Here is a 23212-nt window from a genome sequence, read left to right as displayed (position 1 = left end):
ATAATGACTGAAAAACAAGCTTTTACACACTGACATCTCCTCTTTTCTAATTTCACCTCCTGTCTCCTCTTCCTCTCCCCAGGTTCTAGGTATGGTATGCCCATAGATATGTGGTCCTTGGGTTGTATCCTAGCAGAGTTGCTAACGGGCTACCCTCTGTTGCCGGGTGAAGATGAGGCCGACCAGTTGGCGTGCATCATGGAGCTACTGGGCATGCCCAGTCAGAAGCTGCTGGACGCCTCCAAGCGGGCTAAGAACTTTGTGTCATCTAAAGGGTTTCCTCGTTACTGTTCGGTCACCACCCTGCCGGACGGCTCTGTGGTTGTGAACGCCGGACGCTCCAGGAGAGGGAAGGTTCGCGGGCCGCCGGCCAGCAGAGAGTGGAGCACGGCCCTGAAGGGCTGCGATGACCCTCTGTTCCTGGACTTCATCAAACAGTGTCTGGACTGGGACCCCGCAACCCGTATGAGCCCTGGACACGCCCTCCGACACCCCTGGCTCAGACGACGACTCCCCAAACCCCCCGCAGGCACCTCGTCCTCTTCATCAGCCGAGAAAACCACCACCTCCTCCTCCTCCTCTTCCTCTAAACGAGAGGGAGGCATTTCCTTACCGCCTCATTCTTCCTCCAAGGCCAGGACGAACCTAGCTAACATCACAGATGCTAACGGAAATATCCAGACCAGGACAGTTCTACCCAAACTGGTCAGCTGAGACTGGACACTGGGAGGGACTGGGTCTGTTTTCAGTCAGGCAGAAAACTGAAGAGAAACCAGTTTGGTTTTATGAACCCATTTTGGATTGGGTTTGAAACCTGGCTGTGGGGATTGACCAGTTGGTGTTTAGACAGCCTGTGCTTTGACAGAACCAACAACCATCATCCAGTGGATATGACCAGTTGCACCAGGACAAAACCAGTTGTCTTGTGGTGTCTTCTACTGGCCCGGAAGACACACCACCTTGATTGGGTGAGAACTGGACAGTCTGCGTGAACTGGTTTGTGGTGTGTTCAGATAACCTGAAGTGGTGAGACAAGTGAGTCTCACTTGTAACCTGCCTGTTGAGCTCCGACAATCTCCACACACACACACACACACACACACACGCACACACGCACACACACACACGCACCCTGATATGGTGTGATTAATATGGTGCTGACAAGGGACTCATTGAAAACCAGGTGTTACACCTCGATGGTCATTGTTTTGCAGGATGTAGCAGTGCAAAGCAACAAGGCAGATGCACCAACAGAAGCGTGCTAGAGCCAGTGCGATGGCTGCGCTGTTTACTCTGTGCCATCGGAGTTGGATACCAATCAGTTCTAATCTTTTTAGACATTGCATATAGTATTTGAATGTTGATATATGAAACAGTTTTGGTTAAGAAAGGTTACTTAACATTCAGTGTATCCGTGGCTTGCAGAAATGTATGTTTTTCTGGCGACCATGATGCAACGGTAGCATTTCATGGAAGGAGCAAAGATCCAAGTGTATCTTAAACAAAATAGATAAGTAGGGCTAATGTCTCCCATATGGTTTAACTTTGGGGTTATGGCAAAGATTAGCTTAATAAACAACATTTAGATCACGGTTTTGCTAGCGTATCCAAAAAGTAACAATATGACTCAACCTGAGCCACGGAGAAGGGGACACTGCTTTAGCTGGCTAGCTGTGAGCAGCAAGCATAAGCTGGCTAACTGTTGGTATACTATCTGTAGCTACCTGATTGGTAATGTGGTGTGCTAGCTGTTAGCTGGCTAAATATCACCTGGCCAGCTAAATCTGTCTTATGTGCACATTAGTTGTAGCTATCTACTTATGAATAACTGCCTCTTTAAGTTGTAAGTTTGTAGCTATAACGGTCACCTATAATAGTCCATTAGCCTGTTAGCTGTCTGTTATTGCCATTGGGGTGCATACGTTTGTTAGACATACTAACAGTCTGACAGGCATTAGTACGACAACACCGTAGCTCCCGACATGCTGCGGGTTAAAACTCACCTGTGGCTCCCGACATGCGCGGCAGGTTAAAACGAACCAGTGGCGGGTTAAAACTAACCTGTGGCTCCCGACATGCGTAGCAGGTTACAACTAACTAATATCAAGCCGTGGCTTCCTGTGAGGTTGGGTTTTGGATAGGGTGTCGTACTCATGACTGTTAGTACGTCAAACCAAACACATGCACCCATTGCCATTGAGATGGCTAGCTTTTAACCTGCTAACCCTTGGCCTATACTGTTGCTAGTGGTCTGTTATTTATCTGCAGACAATTATTTCATAGCCTGTTAGCCATAACTTGTTAGCTGTACACTGCCCAGCCTTAAAAAGCTCAGGACCACAGTAGAACACTGGTCTGAGATCAGATCTGTGAAGAATAGGAGGTGTAAAATGACTGTTGTTTTCCTCGTTCAACCACAGAGGATGAGCCAGCATTACTATACCGCTGATAGAATCCTCAATGGAACCAGGCCATTGTTGGAGGAAATGTTGCTTTTTAAAAACAAAAAGGAAAAAACGGTTACATGAATGTTTGCCATGTACTGTAGGAGGAGCAAGTCGAAGTGGCTTATAGTCGGTATCAACAGAGCAACAAGGGTGTCGATCTCCCTTCAAGGCGCTAGACCAGGGAGATTCCTGTGGTGGAGCGCCACACTTACCGTCAGCTCCCAGTACTTAACTGAGTCCACGGTGCCCAGAACTTTGGAACTCAAAGAAGAGTGATCTGCCGACTGAGCTGCCCGGGCACAGGAGGATAGGATTGATGATTAATAGGTCAAAGGTTAATTGCCTCCTGCGTGGACAGCAACCAGCCACACGTGTTGAAGCACATAACCAACATATATATAGCACAATGCTAGCCACATGGCGTTACCGTGGTAACAGTCAGTTGTTAAAGAGTAATGAAACACGAAAGTACTGTAAACCTTATTATAAGCTGGTAACGCATGTCAAGCCTAGTCATTTTTTAGTAGTCTGTTATCAACAACTTTATTGTACAAACCTGTGTGTTTCATCAGGATCATATAATGTGATATGAAGGTCATGAGCCGAAACACATCGTTTTTTACGATACTGCAAACGTTGGTGGACATGTCTTTGTGTTGCAATGTTGGAGTGCATGTAAGGAGACTAGTGGCTGGCAGCAAAGCATTCGATTTGGTTAACTGCGTTTTAGAATGGATTTAATCCAATCGAGTGCATCTCTGCCGGGCCATTGCGTCTGCGAGCGAGTGCACCCAGTGTTTGTGTCACCATGTAAATGCAATAACAGCACTGCTGTTTTTTGTCACAGATTCCTCTGTGACTAACACAAATTACAGATTAGCCTTTAGCTTCCCAGGCTTTTCTGTCGTCTCATCTGTATATTATTTTCTCCCCCCCCCACTGTCGATACACCCAACAGCAGCATGCCAACAGTGCATGTCATTGCGATGCGGTTTGGTTAGTGTAACTAACCTTTTTAATCTGTTTACTTGCACAGAATTGATTTTCAAATTTGCAGAACCAAATGCATTCTGTACAAGTTAGAAAAGGAATGCAGTTTTTACTTTACAATCATGGAATGATAGTATCTGTATTACGGGGTGGTTGGCAACCCTCATAGTTAGTGGATGCAGGCTGAAAGTGTGTTTCATTACTCTTTATTTTTTATTTACCAAGGAAGTCTGTTTGAGATCAAAAATCTCTTTGACAAGAGAGGCCTTTAATGTGAATAGGACAGTTGGGTGAGGAGGAGGCATTTTGTGACATGGCTGGTGGAGGATATGATAATATAAAACATATATTTACTAAAATATTTCCATATACTTGAAGTTTATCGATTATCTGTGTGAAGATTCTGGAATGTTCTAGAACAGTGCTCACCACACACAACTCGCACACTAAGTAGTAGTCCTGGGTTTCTTAGCATCGCAAGCGTTGAAAGGTGGAGGTATGCAGTGACCCGTCAAAATAAACGAATAAAGTAAGGTTGGCTAGTAGGAAATAGCGGATTGAGTCTGTGGATCAGGAGTGCGGGCGGAGTGGATTAGAAAGGTGGAGTTGGCGGTGGTGGATGTTAACAGTGGAGTGGTCTAGAAGAAGTATAGAGCATGTGATGTACCACGCGGGAAACCAACGCATAAAAAAACCTCCTCGGCTGCCCCTTGGAGGAGATGTATTGATGTCATAATAACCTGTGAATAATGAAGGGGGAGCGCGCATGCCTCCCATGACGGCGCTACAGCAGAGGTTTGTGCTGCTCGTGCGCTATACCAGCGGACGCTTCCCTGGTTCCTTTTTCTGGATCGAGGTGCACAAAATCTCAACGGTGTGCGCGTGCCCGGGCCATCCATCAGATGGGTGGCGCGCGTGCCATGCATTTTCAGACCACATTTTGTTTTTAATGATCAATCGATTGTGTTCCGGCTTGATTCAATGGAACTGGCATACCGGTAGTATACTTTCAAGGGAATATTTATCGGTATGACAATGACAATTCATTTTTCAAGGTTTAAAAAGAAAGTATCATGACATTTTTTACATTCATCTTGTAATATTATGGTTATATTATCATTAAAATCTTAGTATTTTGCCAATTATTTGGAGGCCCATTTGCAATATCCTCACGGCCCTCCAGTGAGCTCCGACCCACATTTTGGGACTTGCCGGGGTCAGGGGTCACCTGTATTGATTTTCTATCTGTTTTTTAATGTTGGTTTTTGATTGATGGATTGTTTCTGTGTTTTTATTGTGAACTGACAAAGATGAGCGTTGACTAATGTGCCTTTGGTTTAACAATGCCATACTGGCCTAAGCCCAAATACACCAACTGCACCTAAATGCACCTACAGTATGTACACTACACCCAACTACATCTAAATACACACACACACATACTGTATCTACACCTAAACACGCAACTACACTATCGGTGGCCCACTGGCTCAGTGGTTAGAACTTTGGCCTCGGAGTTCAAACCAACTGGGGTCTTTTTTGTGTGTCGTTGGCATGTTCTCCCTTATGTTCACATGGGCTTCTTCCTCCCACATCAAACACATACATGCTAGGGACAGACTCCTGCCAAAGCCTTAGAGCAAGGCACTGGGCCTTTGAGCAGGAGCTGCTCCCTGGCACTGAACATTGGCTGCACATTCCCCCCGACCCTAATAGTTCAGGTGGGGTCAAATTGTACTTATCAAAAGAAATGGTAACACTTTACAATAACGACCTGTTATAAAGCATTTATAAACATTAATAAGCAGTTTGTAGATGAGTAATAATCATGAACAGACTGTTTGTTGACATCCGTAAATGTTTACCTAAACATTTATAACTATGTGAATAGTTTACTACTTACTAATACCTTACTAATAACGTATAAATTATGTTTAAACATAGTTATAAATGTTTAGGTAAACATTTACGGATGTCAACAATGATTGTTCATGATTATTACTCATCTACAAACATCTATACATGTTTATAAATGCTTTATAACAGGTCATTATTGTAAAGTGTTACCAAATAAATATATGAAACTCAACTACTCCCCACTGATACAGTGGCACAACATACAGACATATCGGTCAACTGTTGCTACATGTTGCCTAGACACAGGTTGATTGATTCCAAGCGTGACAATGGAGTTAAGCAAAAAAGCAGATCAACACTAGCATCCTGCTAGCTGCACTGATGTTTCTCTATGGTGAAGCTTAGCTAACACTAGCCTATTGATGCTAGCACCGCGCTAGCCGCACTGATGTTTCTCTATGGTGAAGCCAACACTAGCCACTAACAGCTAGCATGATGCTGGCTGCAGTGAGGTGACTGAGGTCTCTGAATCATGCAACTTACACTAGCTGCTAACATTTGCATTAGTGTGGTTTGACGCTCCTACAGTATAGAGACCAGTGTTTTTCATATGGTACCTCAGATTGCTCTGACTTTATTATTCATAACTGTTTGTTGTAGTAGTAGTTGTGTAGTTCTAGTAATCTTGTCATACTTGTGATTGTAATAACTCAGCAGGGCATTTGGTTAACTTTACCAAAGTGCATTCCTTTATGACTGAAGAGCTAGCTGCCATTGTCAATCAGACTGACGGACAGACAAGGACAAGATAGGGACAAGCTGACACAAAAAAATCTAAAAGTTAAGAAAATAGTGTTTAGAGACTATGAAGTGTGTGTGTGTGTGTGTGTGTGTGTGTGTGTGTGTGAGAGAGAGAGAGAGAGAGACACTAAAGAGGCTGCTAACAAACTGTTTTGTGGAATGTTCTCTCTGTTTAAATGGAGAAACCACCATTTCGTTTGGTGGCAGATTGTTTACACAGACAGAACTTAATGTTGTGATGTTAGTAAGCCGATTAAAATAAAGATGCCAAGGATAGGACAAGTGACATAACAGTCATTGCTGTGTGGCCTGTTTGCTGTCTTAAGTGCCCCACGAGGATCAAGCATTTCCGCCTGGTAATGCTTTGTGACATCTCTGACAAATCCTTGGTGTCTTTATTCTAGGTTAGTTAGTAAATGGTTTGATACCTGGGTTAACATGATTGCTTGCTGGCTAGTTGGCTGCTTATCTAGTTACGGTAGCTTGTTCTCAAAGTAACGGCTTGTTTTCTAGATGGCAGGTTAACAAGTTAGCTGGCAAACTAGTTAGCCATGTGCAAGGTTAGTTAAAAGGTTACCTGGTTACCTGGCTGGCTTTTAACTTGGACTTTGGAGCAACGTGTCTGCTTCAGAAAGTTTGAAACTAAGCAACACAGTGAACATGTGTTAACCTGCGCTGTGTATAAATGTGATATTTGCTCTAGATTTTATTTGTAAATAATGTTGGACAAATGTTTTAATAATTATTTTTTGTGTTATCTTTGTTTTTCTCTTTTTTTTTTAAATCCGCTGCTGTGCCACGCTGCGGTTGTAGTGGGGTTCAAACCCACGGCCAGTTTTACAGTACGTACTGTATCTATTGTACAGAACACATGAAGTCAACACTTTTCTAGTGATCCTTTTGTTAAATTTTATTGTTGTGGCCAGGGGAAAACAAATTATAATATTATTATTATTAAAACAGTTTTATTGTTGATCTTCAGTTGGTGAATCTTTCTTTCACAGACCTAAAGCATAAAAAGTTTTGTTCTGTTCCACACGTCACTCACAGTCACAATAAGTGACAAAGACCAGATCAGTAATATTACAATCACTGTGAATTAATAGTTAAATTTATTGCAGTTTACACAAAATGATCAATAATCAGACTTTAAAGCATGAAAACAACACCAATGATACATACATTATGCACAAACATGTAAAACATGTTATTTTGTTAATTCCTTCTTAATGAATTGTATCTTGTGTTGTAAATTGAGTTGACAGCTGCATCATGTCTGGTCTGACTGGTCGCTCTACATAGCAGACGAGCTACTGCGCGTATAATAAACACACACACACACACACACACACACACACACACACACACACACACACACACACACACACACACACACACACACACACACACACACACACAGGTGGTGTGGTGTGATGTAACCCGGGTAGATCAGGTTACAGGTGGATTTCAGAAAGCATTTACCAGCTGACGGGAGGGAGACGGAACAGAAGAAGACAAATGAAGTATTTATAGAGACAAACAGCAGGACAGCTGAGAAGATCACAGTAGAATCCGCACTGTTAATTTAACTTGGGACTCGGAGTGTACAATTGCGGGCACGTTTGGTTACGTTCGTAAAGTCTTGAGGCTCAAAATGGCACAAATGGAATTACTTACATTAATACATCAAGATTTTTGTAAGCAATAATAGTATAATACATCAAGATTATTTAAAAATCTGTCTAATTGCAAAATAAATGCAAGGTCAATGTCTTGAACTTGCAAAAACATTTTATAATCGGTTAATGAACAAATATGTTTTGGGTCCTTACACTTTTTTTATTTTATTTCTTTATTTGGCTTCCTGTCTAAGGACCGAAACATTGAATTATGTTCACAAGTTCAAGATAGTGAGTGGTATTATATAACTCTTAATTTGTGTTTGGACAACTCTTTAAAGGCCGGGGGGCACCAAGAAGAAGAAAAAAGCTTAGTTTAGGGTTAATGAAAGATGTATTGATCTAGGCTTTTTTCGATTAAAAAAAATTAAAACCAAGATTAAAAGAATGGTTTAAACTTTAAAACTAAACCTGATTACTAGTGAAAACAAGTTTAGAGTTTGGTGCAATTTATAAAGCTTAATCCTTGTTGGTGCAACCATGCAGGCCTGCTTTGGACTTTCAAAATGAAAACCAGGATTGTGCTGGTAGCTGACTGGATAGTGCATGAAAAACACATGTGCCCTCAGGTTTAATTTCAGCTAGAGACCCATGCCCTTCCTGTCTCTGTCCTCAGCTTCCTGTCTCTAGTGTCCTCCTCCTGGCTATGACTGGTCATCCAAGACAAAAAATAAAATAAAGACATGTCATTTCCTGTTTACTGTGTAATGGGAGAGTGAAAGTGAACACAGCTTCTGAGCGATACTTTTTATCTCCTTGTTCACTGAACTAAACTTTTTAAACAAGCCACTCAATTTTCTCCAGAGACACATCTGGAGAAATTTGTTCCAGCAAGACACTTTTGCTAGATTTAGCAGTGCACCAGTAAACATAGGACGTTTGTGTACCTACCATTTGTGTACCATTCCACCTCCATCTTTCTATCTCTCTACGGTCCTCTTCCTGTTTCTACTAAGACTCTTAAGTCTAAGTAGCCTATATACTTTCCCCAAGTATCTCTACTATCCTCTAGACTAGAGTCTTCAGTTCCTGTTTCCCACAGTGGATCGGGACCGATGTTTATGGGCCGCGAGTAAATTTCACCTACCTACAAGCATGACCTTGTAGATCTGCTATTTTCACCTGTTTGGGTCCCGGGCCAAATGTCTAATTTCTCTTTTGCGTCTTGAGCTAAAAGGAATGGGAACCATTCCACTGTGGTCTCTACTGTTCTCTACTGTCCTCTTAAGTGTCTACTGTCTTATCTAAATTAAAAACGTGAAACTCCTTCAATTAAACTTAGATGCCATGCAGTTTCAGTTCCCAGCTGCATAGGTTATTAGGTTTGTTACAATACCATGGTTAATTTATGTTTAAGTTTAAGGTTTCTGAAGACTACAATGACAGCCATCAGCCACAGGAATGTCTTCTCCATAGCAACAATTTCCTGTGTAAACTGAAAAGAGTGCACGCACACACACACACACACACACACACACACACACAGCAGTCATTAACCCACTCTGTAATTGACAAGGTAATGAGCTCACCATGGCAACGGAGGGTCAGACATGCGATTGGACGAGCTGGGTTCCATTTTAGGAGCTGAGGATTAGCCAGCTAATTATAGATGCTAACAGGATGCTAACACACACATATACCAAAGCTCATTATAGAGGCTATCAGGATGCTAAAAGGCCAGAGATAAAATTAGAAATAGAGAAGAGATAGTTAGAAATAGAAATCACATACAAACTCTCTGTGTTTGTGCGTGTGTGTGCGCGCACACGTGTGTGTGTGTGTGTGTGTAGAGGTCATCAATAACTTTGCCTTCCATGGTCATGCTCTCACACGTACAGTACGCACTCACACACACACACACACACACACACACACACACACACACACACACACACACACACACACACACACACACACTGAGGGCACTGAGTTTCTGTATATTTAGAGTGATCCAACCTTTCCCATAATCTCTAGGGACCTGCCAACAGGATGCCCTCTCTCTCTCTCTCTCCCCCCTATTCCTTCTCTCTATCTCTCTCTACACGTGTTATGTATTGTGCAAGGTATTGTAGTTTATAGTGTACTTGTAGTGCACCTTATTGTACTCGATTGCATTCCATTCTGTATTATGAAGAGTAGCTTACTAGACAATGTACTATTAAGCACCACGGTGCTAGAACCTGCGTTATATAATACTATTTCACAAATTCACATAGGCTACATGAATTAATATCACCACAATGTGATGTGCAGATTTGAACGAAATACTTATTTCCCTCAATTCCCTGTGCTGCTGCTTCTGCAGGTTGATGTTAAGGGTCAAATGGTTAACAGGGTCAAAAGGTTAACAAGGTTAAAAGGTTTAATGGGTGTGTTTAATACCATAGCTCTACAGGAGTCTAGCCTAAGAGGGACAGTCTCCGTGTGTTTGTCCGGAGCCAATCTGGCAACCCGGCCATAGGCAAATACACATGTGTTGAATTTGCATTCGCAGAGCTCTGAATCTGTTTTGAGAGATTAGTTCAGAGCTAATTTCGCTAACTGCTGGCCTGACCAGCACCAAACTTTGTTTGCACAGTGCCTAGTAGGTCAGAGATCGGTACCTCCACTAATTGTTTATCACATTATCTGTATTACTTTTTATTATTTATTATTCAACTTTAATTTTAAAATGGAAGTCACTGAAGCTCAGGCTGAAACCTTGGGCATATGCACATATACACAGTCACACTACACATAAAGCAAGCCAGGACATCTTGGGGGTTGTTCTTAGGTCAACTCCCACTAGCCGTGGTGACAATATCCATAATGCACATCTTTCAGTGATTGTCAGCTCATGGTGTGAGAGTTGACATGTTGAGGCTCCGTCTCACACACGGTCATGTTACCCAAGAACATGTGTCACCAACTCACCACAGTAGGATGGGATCAACTCGTTTTGCAGTTTTGTGATTCGGTCTACAGTTTACAATTTAGGCATTTAGCAGAGCGATTTACAGTAAGCAATGTACACAATGTATACATTTGATGTACATGTAAATGTATAGAAATAGTCCTAAGCAATAATCTGTACATAACATGCTATCTAGTATCTAAATAACATTTTTAGGGCAAATGCTACGGGCTGAGGAGGAGTCTGAAGACGTGTGTCTTCAGATTACGGCGTTTGATTGGGAGTGAGTCTGCCGTTCTGATTGCAATGGGGAGTTCATTCCATACTTTGGGAGCCAGAAGGGAAAGGCGTTGCCATGCCTTTGGTGTAGATCGGATATCCCCCTCGTTCAGAGGTGTTTTATAGGGCCTACCAATAAACCCCATGATGTGGTGCATGTTGGCTCATATTTAAAATAAAAAAATAACATGAATTTTATTTTAGGCCCATCCATGTTTTATTGTAACTTGTAGAGACTAGTGAGATCCGGCAGCTCGATTTGGCAACCGGATTTATAATCGGATATTAGTAGTATAGGGGCCGGAAAGGCCTCACCCCGATCACACAAATTCATTCAACGAAAACTAGGCTTGTGCAGCCTGGTGACGTGAGGTTACGCCACAGTGAACCGTACAAAACAAACTGCATGCTCCCTTTTCACCCAGCAGATTATAACATTGTCAAGATGGCTGCGGTCAGGCTTGGCATGTATGGCATGTCGCAAATGCTTTTCACTTTTGCAGTCAGTTTAAAGTTCACGGGGCATCAAACTCGTTTTGATCGTTTCAAGCCAGGGAAATGCAACAAATGCCTCGGAGATTGACTTTGGCTTGAGAAAACATGCAATACTGCAAAAAACAAATACTATCCTCCCTGGGCACGGTCATCAGTGTTGAAGCAGAACAGAGGAGACATGTGGTTGTCTACACTCTTCTCTGACCAACTGTGACCGTCACAGTCACACTGATCATCAGCTGTGATCTATAATGTCATGTCACAACACTGCATTTTGAACATGTTGTGAACAGAGTATATATATCTCTATATAGAGTACTATACTCTATATAGAGTATATAGAGTATTTGTATAACAAGCCACGCTGCTATGATTTTGAAAACTAATCAGCTGTAGTGTAAGTACACTGTGAGTCATTAATGGGCTGAACATGCCAGACCAACAGCTATGGTCCGTTGATTTTGGCCTCCCAAAAAATCCAAACAACTAAAAAAAAAAAAAAACCCTGATGGTGACCTAGTTGTTATAGCCATGCATAACCGTACTCTGTCTGAGAGAAGGTTGTTACTCTACACCGCCAGACTCCACAGGTGGTCTGCTGTGTGAAACCCAAGCCAAACATTCATCTCTCTGTCTCTGCTGACCCCTTTTCACCAACAAATAAAAAACATGCTCCTAAAACACCCAGATGGACCTGTATTGATGACGAGTAAAGTGATTAGCATTGATGTATTGATCAAGTAGATGACAGGTGAGTAGGTAGAGAGATAGAAAGTCAAATATAGATAGAAGATAGATACACGCACACACACACACACACACACACACACACACACACACACACACACACACACACACACACACACACACACACACGCTCAGTGGGCAGCAGTGGCATAAGGGTTAGAGGAGCATAAGGTTGCCGGTTCGATTCCCCCGACGGGCAGGAATAATCTGGGTCGGGAAGTGATTGTCATCACTCATCCATCACCGCTGAAGTGCCATTGAGCAACTCAACTGCTCCAGTGGAGCTGCTTAGTGGCCAACAGTATAAGTGTGTGTCTGTCTGTGTGTGTTTCTATGTGCAGGGCGTTGCTGAAAATGAGCACTTGTGCTCAGCTACTACCCTGGGTAAATAAAGACACACACACACACACACACACACACACACACACACACACACACACACACGCACACACTCTTAGACAGAAAGACAGATCAATATCTCAGCCACCCCTGCATGTATCTGGCTGTGACCTCGGCAGGGTGGGTGACCTACAACAGACCCATTTCAGGCAAATCAACAGATGAGATAGATAAACCTTTTTTTGGTTGTTTTTTCCATGAGGGAAGTCTCAACACACACACGCACACACGAGCACTCACTCACTCACGCAAAGCACGCACACACGCACGCAGGCCTATGCATGCAGCAGCTAAGGTGCCACCAAAATGTGGAATGCTCTATGAACAGCCACGACCGACTTCGATTCCCCAGCTAATTTTAAATCTGACCTAGAAAACATGGTTGTCCTCAAAACAAGTATGTGCCAATAACACACTCCTCAACAAGCTCCACGGAAGGAGCCTGGTGGCATCATCTGCCCCTCCACACTTTTTTCTGTAAATGCAATTGCTTTCAGTGTTGTTGCTGTCGCTGATATAGGCCTATGTATTGTATGTCATGATGATGAATTGAGTACAATGAACCGCAGTGGAAACAAGCCCTGCTACTTGTTTTGCTGTTGTTTAAAAAATCAATCAACCAATCAATCAATCAATCAATCAATCAATCAATCAATCAATCAATCAATCAATCAATCAATCAGTACTGGTATTATGCAACCCTTCCCATAATCTCTAAAGACAACAGGTTAACCCCCCCCTCTCTTTGTACACACAGGGTGCAAATATTGTACGATGCTGCCCCCTACTGGTAAAATACGTGTAGTGACGTTTCACTACATATGTAAGCACTGTCTCTCCTCTAGTATAAAAACGCCGACTCGAAACGTCTCCGATGCTGCTCCTCTAGTAAGAAGGAAATATATAAATGTTATAAATATATAACATCATTCAGAAGAGCAACCAGTTCACCCTCATTTGTCATAATCATTGTTTGTTATTATTATGCTGTCTAACACCGGAAGGAATATTCGGAAGCGGAAGTGTTTTCCGGTAGGCGGTTAGGTTAAATCAATTGGAGAGTCTCGCGCTGCCCGCCGCCGTCTCTGAACAGAAGCTTTTACTTTCACTAAACAGGTAAGAACTGTGTCTTAACCTTAACCCAGCGTCTCAATGTTAATTTGGTGTGAGAAATTAATTGACATACACATTCAGAGTGTACAGTGGTTGAAACGTGTTCACTTCAAGGACCCCTTTATAACTCTGAGAGTGGACAAATTACGAAATGAAATCCAAAAAGAAAAAAAATCCATTTTGGACCCGAAAGGTGGTCGGTGCGGTGGTCCACTCACTACTCATTCGGTTCCCAGCTAAATTAGTTGATATGAAATCAGTTTAACCACTTTATCCCTATTTTATACCCTACTACTTTTAGAAAACATATCCTGTGATTTACAGTGGTTCTCGTGACGTGTGTCCAAAAAGGTCCTACCTTAAATCACAGGATTGTATGTCAGGGTCATTCCTAGTATTCGGTGGCATGTGTCCCATGACATAGCATAGCTGGTGTAAAATAAGCAAAACACGAATTCCATACTATTAAAGCTTTTCTATCATATACAAAAATGAAATAATCCCTTTGATTTGAGTAGAGTAGACGTATGTTAAAATGCCCCCATCATGTTTATTCAGCTTCAGTTGAAAATATAACTAAATACTTATTATATAGTACAGTTCTAATGCTTCTCACCAAATGTTGGATAAAAGTATTTTTAATGCTTAAAATGTTGTCCCTGACTTTATTTCTCCCCCCTTTGCTGATGCAAATCCACCTGTAAATGTCTCCTTCTCTAGCCACATGACTTCAGAAAGTAGCATATATATTTTTGATATGAAACCCTATACCAGAAGAAGTATAAGTATCACTGTTTATTAACTGCCTTTTTATCAATGTTTTAGGTTGCGTTACATAACTATAATTATAACTATAGAAGAGATTGTTTACTAGGCTGAAATGACACTGAATAGTAGTTATGACCCATCACATAGAGTTAGAGTTTTCAGCCTTTTCAGGCTGTGACCGTGCAAAATAATCATATTTGAACTGGGGACCCCCCAGAAAATAGTGCTAAATATAGTGATATGTTCAAAGTGGTTAAATGCCTGACTGTAGTTTTTTATGGTGGATATACACTACACAGCCATGGCTCCAAGGAAAAATAGAACCAAACAGCAAAAGATAAAAGACGTCAAGATGAAGAAGATGGATGACTTTGACAGTCAAGTGACAGCACTGTTCAAGCTTCCCGAGCACGACAGACAAATGAACTGGTTCGAATATCTCAGGTCAGAATAATCAACAGTCTCACAGAACAATGTTCCTCTGAGGTATTCTAGAATGTTGAGTCAAAAACGAAAGGCTTGATTAACAGTGATTAGCAACCAAAAGTCTCCCACAATTTTAGCAAAAACATTGATTTGAAAAAAGGGAAAGAGGCTGCACAACTCGTCACGATGCAAGAATTATTTATTGAACTGACGATTCCTTCTTCAAGGTATGATACCTTGAAGAAGGAATCCTGTTTGCTGAAACGTCAGTTCAATGTGCGGCCTCTTTCCCTTTTTTCAAGTTTTATCTCCTGCGGTCAGCACCTCCCAACTACTGGTGTGCGCTCCTACCTCTTTATTTGTTCAGCAAAAACATTGATAAAATCCTTTTCCCCTTTGAGTCATTTTACTGTAAAAGGAAGTTGAAAATGTACCATTGTTACAAACAGACGTGGCAAAAAGGTGGAGATCAAGGCCAGAGTGATCGACGCTGCGCTATGGGATGAGAAGGCTCGTCAGCTCAGCCAATCAGAGGGCACCGTCATCAGACAACATGACACCTTTTTTAACTGCAACAACGGGAGACTGAAACTGCAAGACTTCCTGGTGACTGACACACACACTACATTATAGCCTATCTATTCTATTTATGATGGTTTTGTGTATTGACGATCGCCGATTGGCAACACATCGACAAAGGTAAATATTGTGCCATTTCACAGTAACCAGCCCCTTTTAAATCATAGTTGATTTACTGCTTCAAAATTCCAAGTCCGTTGTGGGTCAAAAGTAATGACCTAAATATGGATTTACACACACACACACACACACACACACACACACACACACACACACATTCCGATGAATTGAACAAGGTGGACCCTCTTGTAAACAAGTGTAATGCTTTATTGGGTCGTCCACTCACAGTTATTAGTCTTTGTATTGAGTTGTGCTTGAAATGTACTGTAATTCTGCAAACTATTAATACAAATTTTCAATCAATTAATCAAACACACACACACACACACGATCAAATCCATAACATTGCCTTTACATGTTGTAACTGTCTGTATTTTTCTCACTCTCATCTGTCTGTCTGCCGCTGTGTTTCTGTCTGGGTACCAGGATGGCACAGGACAGTTGATGTTCTACGAACGTCCAGATGGACCAAAACTGTCTCGTTACTCCATCAGTCCCACACAGAACCCTGACGACTTGAAGGTGAGTGACACACTAGTGGTTCTCAAATGGTTTAATTTCAAGGACCCCCACAAGTCTGCCCCTTATGGGTCCATTTGGTTCCACTTGTACAGTCTCAGTGTTACAGACCTGGAAGTGTCCATTTACTAGAACCCACTAAAAAGGAACCCCCTGGAACCCACTTTGATAACCAATAACATTCAATGGAACAAGGTGCTGATTGTTTGTCAATAATCCAATTTAGAATTGCTATATCGATATATTCATACTGTATATCATAGCATCCTTATTAGGAACCAAATACGGGTCCATTTGGTTCCATTTCTACACTCAGCATTATGGGGGTCCTTGCAGCTTTAATACTGTACATACAAACCTTAAAATTAAACTTAACTGTGTGTGTGTGTGTGTGTGTGTGTGTGTGTGTGTGTGTGTGTGTGTGTGTGTGTGTGTGTGTGTGTGTGTGTGTGTGTGTGTGTGTGTGTGTGTGTGTGTGTGTGTGTGTGTGTGTGTGTGTAGAAGGTGCTGTCTGATGCCCACGGTATTATAGGGGAGGTGCGAAAGGAGAGGCATCTCTATCTGATTGGTCAAACAAAGGTTCATTTGGACACAGCGAAGGGACTGGGACAATATATGGAGCTGGAGGTAATAAACACACACACACTCAGTAACACTATGGAGCTGGCGGTTCAGATGGTTACCTCAGAAATCTGGAACTTTGTCAAAATCAATTTACAATTTACAATTTAGGCATTTAGCAGACGCTCTTAATCCAGAGCGACTTACAATAATCAAGAACAAAAGCATGGGAATACATCACAAAAGCATTTATCATAAAACATGCGTAAGCTAAGAAAGTAACAGTGGAATATCTATATTATGAGACTATACATATAAACTATATATATACATACTACTATGCTATACATATGTACTATGGCGTGCTATGACTATATACAATGCAATTATAGTGCCGTCTACATAACATGCTATAAGTCTGTATCAGATGCTATCTAAGTCTACAGAAATGCTATCTAAGGGGGTAGGGTAAGTGCTATGGGCCATGATGGAGTCTGAAAAGGTGGGTTTTCAGACTACGGCGGAAAATCATTGTTGGAGTCATGAGGTGAAGACAATTTAATTCAATCATGACTCATTCATCCTAACAGATAACACACACAGACACTGAGCTACCAGTCACAACACATTAGTCATCTCTATATCTATAAATGCACCACGTCTCTGTACGTACGTCTGTAATCTGGAACCCCACCCACTTCAAATTCGACACATGCATTCTCCAGCCCCACAGGGAGTGCAGTGCCTGATGTCGAGTCCATCAGATAGCCGGTTGTCCAGAACCAGCACAAAAGCCTTTGCCCGGGCTCTGGACCTGATCACCCCTATATCTCCATATATGGAGCTGGCCTGTTCTGACATCACAATGTTGTTCTGACATCTGCATATACTGTACTCCATATTTGGCGATAGACATAGATGGTTATAATATCTCTTTTATTAATTATTAATTAACTTTTTTAATATCTCTCTATTTTGGCCATTTTGAAAAAAAAAAAATAGGTTAATTTTGTGCTTTGCACTAACTCACATGAATTAAAGTTAGCAAAGTTCATGTTCTGTGCCACGCATCGACACCAAGCTCTGAGAGGTTTTCACACGCCCCCGTGTGGCTGCACCCGTTGTGCAAGTGATTTAACCCATCTCGACCGAGAACGATTATAAAGAAAAGTCTTCTAAATCCTAAAGGCTTTCTGAAAAACCTATGTTTCTACAGTATGTCAGTGGTTCTCATATTTCATGTCAAGGACCTCAAAAATGATATGTAATTGGCCGCCGACCCCCATCTGAAAATATGTTGTTCCAGGGACACCCCCAGAAGCAAATATTTGAGTTAAAAACGCTCTGAAAGAATATATTCAAAGATTTGCGCCACATTTTCACGATTTAAAAGAAATAGCAGACCTACAAGCTCGTAGCACGGCACTCGGTGCCGCGCTATGAGCTTGTAGATCTTTGTACTTTTCAATAGCTAAAGTATAACATAATGCTTAAAACGCCCAATATGGGTTAATATTTTTATATATTTTTATAGAATACTGGAAATAGCTAATCTACACAACGCACTGCATGAAAATGTATAAATGAACATTTTTCAACAGATTCATTTATTCATTTATGACAAATAATCATCTCAAATAATTGCGATAAGGTGATCATTGTGACAGACCTAAACATAATGTAAACTTTGTATTGGATGCATGCAGCTTGAACATAATTACAGCTGAGAGTGATTGGATTTTTGTCTTTATATCTCTCTCTCTCTCTCTCTCTCTCTCTCTCTTAGGTTGTGATGCGTCCTGACCAGAGTGTTGAGGAGGGACAGCAGGTTTGTTTTTCAATTGTTCTTCTTTTCTCCCTCAGGTTGCTCATAGACCCCCCTTCCACCGGTTGGTTCCCAATGGGAACCGGTTCAGTTCTTTTTGGTTCTTAGTCCAGGCCCGCGGGAAGTACTTTACACTAGCAGGGGCTGAGCGTCTAGTAGGGGGTGCGTGCGCGTTAGCACACGCCGCAAAAATGCACGTGCATGTGAAATGTGCATTTTCACACGGAAAAGTGGCTTTTACTTTCCCTCTCCACACGCAAGTTATATGAACAAACTGACAAAATGTACAACTGTACAACAGACGAGCTGACAGCGCAGCGCGCTTGGGCTCTGCGACCCGGGTGTTGTATCGTCATCATTCATAGATCCCTCCCCGTCAGAATCTAATATCTGACATTAAATTGCAGCAGCATTCAGCAGTTCAGTTGGCACGGCGGCCATAGTAATTAGTAAATACTATATTATTTCTCACTGCAATAGTGACTATTAGAGAAATAATATAGTTAAATAGTAAATGCTTTACCTTAAACTAGAGTTCTCAAACTCTGCCCGAACCCGACCAGGCCCGACCCGACCCGACATTTTAGGGCCGGGCCGGGCCTAAAATGTATGCTAATCAGTAGGGCCGGGCCGGGCCGGGCCTGGGGCTCCATGAAAAAAAAATATATATATTGAATTTGTTTAGAATAATAAAAATAATAGTTCTGTTCTGTCTGTTTGTGTATTTATCTATTATGAAGATGGTGCTGACTGGCGTTTCACTTTTACTCTGTGTAGAGTTCTCAAATTCTACACAAGCCCGACCCGACCCGACATTTTAGGGCCGGGTCGGGCCTAAAATCTATGCTAATTAGTCGGGCCGGGCCGAGCCGGGCCGGGCCGGGCCGGGCCTAGGGCCTGATCAGTTAGGGCCCAGTTAGGGCCGGGCCTTAATTTTCGGGCCCGATGAGAACCCTTAAACCCCAAATGTGCTCTTGCGCTCCGGAGTGGTTAATTCCCTCATCATGGCCTTTACTGTATATCCAACGTCTGTTACGTGTCCAGAATGTCATTATGTACGTGAGGGTAATGACGGTAGTCGCCTGGCTCATGGCTGCTGTTGTTGTTTTTATTATTGTCCTCCTCCGATGACAACTCCACGACAATGCCCTCTTCAACGTTAGCACTCGTCCCCTGCTGAACGCTGCTGCTGGTGCTCATGAAGGGTTCATGAACTAGACTTGATTTGGGTTAGGGTTAGTACTAGTTACTACTAGTACTAGTTAGTTGGTACCCACCAAAGAAATCACTCATTCTCTTCTGAGCCATGTTGACAACAACAACACACACAGTCAGGCTGACCGGAGAAATTCAAATGTGTGCGCCCTGTGCGTAAAGGTAACCGGAAATAGCGTCAGGACAGCAGCAGAGCAGAGACGATGATAAATATAAAAACAAACCAAAACAGTCACACATATTCATATTTTCGATTATTTTGCATATTTTCCTACATAATGCCTCATTTGCATATTTAAAATGTAAAGTTTGTAATACAATAAATCATTGTCTTCGTGTAAGTACTCAATTGGGGAAGTTTCATGGTGATAATCTAATAATGGTTTTGCACACTCAATTCATAATTAACGTTCCAATTTGGAGCCCTTGCTCATGGACTAAAAACCAAAAAGAACCAACAACCAACCAGTGGAAAAGGGGCCATAGTGAATAATTGATTGATGTATTTTGATATTGATCATTAATGTTTGAGTTTCATTGGTGTTGTTTTGTTTTAAGGTGGCCCGGGATCTTATGAAGGCACTGGGAGTCACAGACTTTGCATTCAGCATTTGCTGCTGAATGCAAAGCTGCTGAACGGACGCTCCAAGTGACAAATCAGCCCCAGAACAGGGCTCTGAGAATGACCTTGTTGGATCAGTTCTACCCACTTTAGTTCAGTTGGGTGTAAGGAGCGTTTGGTTTTTTGTTTTAGTTTTTTTTTCTGTCTACATTGTTGTATGTACAATGTACATGTATTGTACAGTATGTACATAAATGTGTTTGTGTTTGTAAATAAAACACGATAAAGCTTGAGAGCTTATTTCCATTTTGTTCCTTTGAGTGAGTGAGGGGGAAGGGGGTGCAAAGAGACTCATTACAGAAAAATATAATCTATAAATGCATTCATACAATTTCCAATGTGGGCCTACAAAGACAAAGTGACAAAAACAGCAAGGGTGTATGGAACCTCACCTAATATGTGGTTATAATTGGGTCCAGCTATTTAGGCTACAGTCATGGCTACAGTCATTCTTGCAGCTGACCCGGGTTCGAATTCGACCCAAGGCTCTTTACTGTCTTTCACCTCACTGTCACAAATGAATACAATTAAAAACTACATTGAGGATGTGATTATTATGCCGGATTGGACCCAGGAGATCCACTACCGTCCCCCTACCCACCTTCCCTGTGGATTTGGTCCCCTTCCAGATGCAGAAGTAGCACATGACCCAGGCAATGAACAGACACAGTGCCAGGTCCCAGTTCAGAGAGCCCATGTGGTCGATGCCCGGGGATATCCTCAGAGCTCTCCTCCTGCACAGAGAGAGAGAGAGAGAGAGAGAGAGAGAGAGAGAGAGAGTCGCAGTTGCGTTAATTTAACTTAGTAATGAATGGTTAGTTGAGCGGGTTACTTGGTCAGAGTTCGGGGGGAGGAGTATAGATATGAATGTGGGGGTTTAGTATACAGAAGTAATGCCTGGTAATCAGTCTCTGTGGAGAGCTTAACCCACTCAGACCTGAGGACGCCTCGGGTGTCGCCTTATATAGCTTTTAACCGCGTTATTTTAAACTTTTAGAAAATAGCAGATCTACAAACATAAAGGATATTTACACTGTTAAATCCCGAGTGTAAATCTACTCTAAAGGAATTAACCGATATGAATGAAAGCCTTAATTGAACTCTCAAAAACAGAAAAACTACTCGAGAAAGTCATTACGAGCTTGTGCACATCTTGAATATATATTCTTTCACAGTGAACGTTTTTAACTCAAATCTTTGCTTCTGGGTGGGGGGGGGGTCCCTGGAACGACATATGTCGGCGGCCAAATACATATCATTCTGTGGGTCCTTGACATGAAAAAGTTTGAGCACCACCGATATGTTTTTCTTCAGAAAACTCTTTAGAAGACGTTTTATAGAATCTGTTCTTCGGTCTAAACGGGTTAACCCATTCTGTACGTGAACCCATTTTGGTGTTAGCATCATGTCGTGCTTTAGCTATTGAAAAATAGCAGATCTACAAGCTCATATCGCGCCACCGAGTGGCGCGATACGAGCTTGTAGGTCTGCTATTTTTGAAAAATCGAAGACACTTTTAGAATCTGATCTCAGGTCAGAATGGGTTAAAATCATCATCATGTGGCATGAATTATAAGGAAAAACTGAATGTTAGTCGTGTTTGTTTCGTAGTATGACTTGTAATCAAGAAGTGCCTGTGTCTGGAGTTTTCAAACAAATATGTTCTATAGCCTATATAGACCCATTATGATTTATAATACCGGTAATCAGACATCCATATGTTTTTTATTGATTGATGTTATTGTGAAATGCATTATATACTGGCGTCTGAGACTCCCTCATGGGATTATATATATATATATGACACCGTTTCATACAGTTACAATTCAGATATACATTTATTTTTACACTGGTTACCGGCATTGCTGATCGCCTACAACATCATCATCATATATCATCATACTATAATAGGCTACTATATTATTTTATATATATATATATATATTATATATATACTATTTATTAACTCTGTCCGAATGTGTCAGAAACACTGTTGTAGCTCCTCGTTGCCTGCACCAATCACTCCCACTTTTCACACAGACATTGACCATAATAATATGGAGGTCTTAACAAAGCCCTTTTTCCCGGTTACCACATTAAAAATTACTTTATTAGTGCATTTCCCATCTACTTACATGGGAAAACACGCAACCTCACACCTCCACCCCCTAGCGACACCTGCATCACATGCCACCGTTCTCACTGTTACCCCACTGGCATGCTTCCTCTATCTACCGCCGCAACACAACAAGCAGTGGCATATACAAGTTTGCGCCGCCATCTACAGCCCAGGTAAACAATTCCAGCTACTTTCGCAAAGCATGTGTGTGTGTACAGTGTCCGATACAACCACTGCGCGCGCGCGCGCGCGTGTGTGTGTGTGTGTGTGTGTGTGTGTGTGTGACGCTTATTAACTTCACACCACTGGCACCGGCGTGAACACGCACTCCTACATCTTCATATATCACGCAGGATCCACAGCTTATTTCACACGTTGCCTTCCGCCATCTACAGCCCAGGTAAACAATTGCAGCTACTTTCGCAACGTGTGTGTGTGTGTGTGTGTGTGTTTATTTTTTTATTTATACGTTTATTTAACAGGGACAATACAAAAAACAATGTATCAAGTTGTAAAAACATGAAACCGTTGCATTGTACATAGGGTTTGTAGCCGCAAGGCTAATTTGCAACCCCAGTCCCATGGTTAGGCCTTGCAGCTAAACATCTACCTAAAACAATCATTTACATACAAATATAAATACAAATACATCTAATTTCTAAAGTGTGTGTGTGTGTGTGTGTGTGTGTGTGTATGCGTGTGTGTGTGTGTGTGTGTGTGTGTGTGTGCTCACGCAACGCTATGGCTTACAATTACTG

General features: G+C 41.9%; 2 protein-coding genes across 3 annotated transcripts in view; both read left to right on the top strand.

Annotated features, from left to right (window-relative positions):
• Window positions 1-23212, top strand: part of dyrk2 (dual-specificity tyrosine-(Y)-phosphorylation regulated kinase 2) — a 43832-nt gene that overhangs the window by 17820 nt on the left and 2800 nt on the right. The window contains exon 7 of one of the 2 annotated variants that reach the window (XR_014568802.1): window positions 83-968. Coding sequence is in view for 1 of the 2 variants with exons in the window: in XM_083757844.1 (XP_083613970.1) it covers window positions 83-714 (632 nt within the window). In the remaining variant the exon portion in view is untranslated. Of the gene's footprint in view, window positions 1-82; window positions 7069-23212 lie in introns of those variants that run through there. The other variant, XM_083757844.1, reaches the window with a different exon arrangement.
• Window positions 14807-20334, top strand: LOC310879698 (uncharacterized protein; the record flags this gene model as incomplete). The annotated part of the gene is made up of 6 exons (XM_083794512.1): window positions 14807-14912; window positions 15344-15500; window positions 16020-16115; window positions 16614-16739; window positions 18460-18501; window positions 20272-20334. The coding sequence occupies exons 1-6, from the start codon at window positions 14821-14823 to the stop codon at window positions 20332-20334; spliced, it is 576 nt and encodes a 191-aa protein (XP_083650638.1). The 5' UTR covers window positions 14807-14820.

The sequence above is a fragment of the Protomyctophum parallelum genome, assembly GCF_964188405.1.
Source record: "Protomyctophum parallelum genome assembly, chromosome: 22".
Taxonomy (NCBI): domain Eukaryota; kingdom Metazoa; phylum Chordata; class Actinopteri; order Myctophiformes; family Myctophidae; genus Protomyctophum; species Protomyctophum parallelum.
This window is presented reverse-complemented; position numbering and strand designations above follow the sequence as displayed.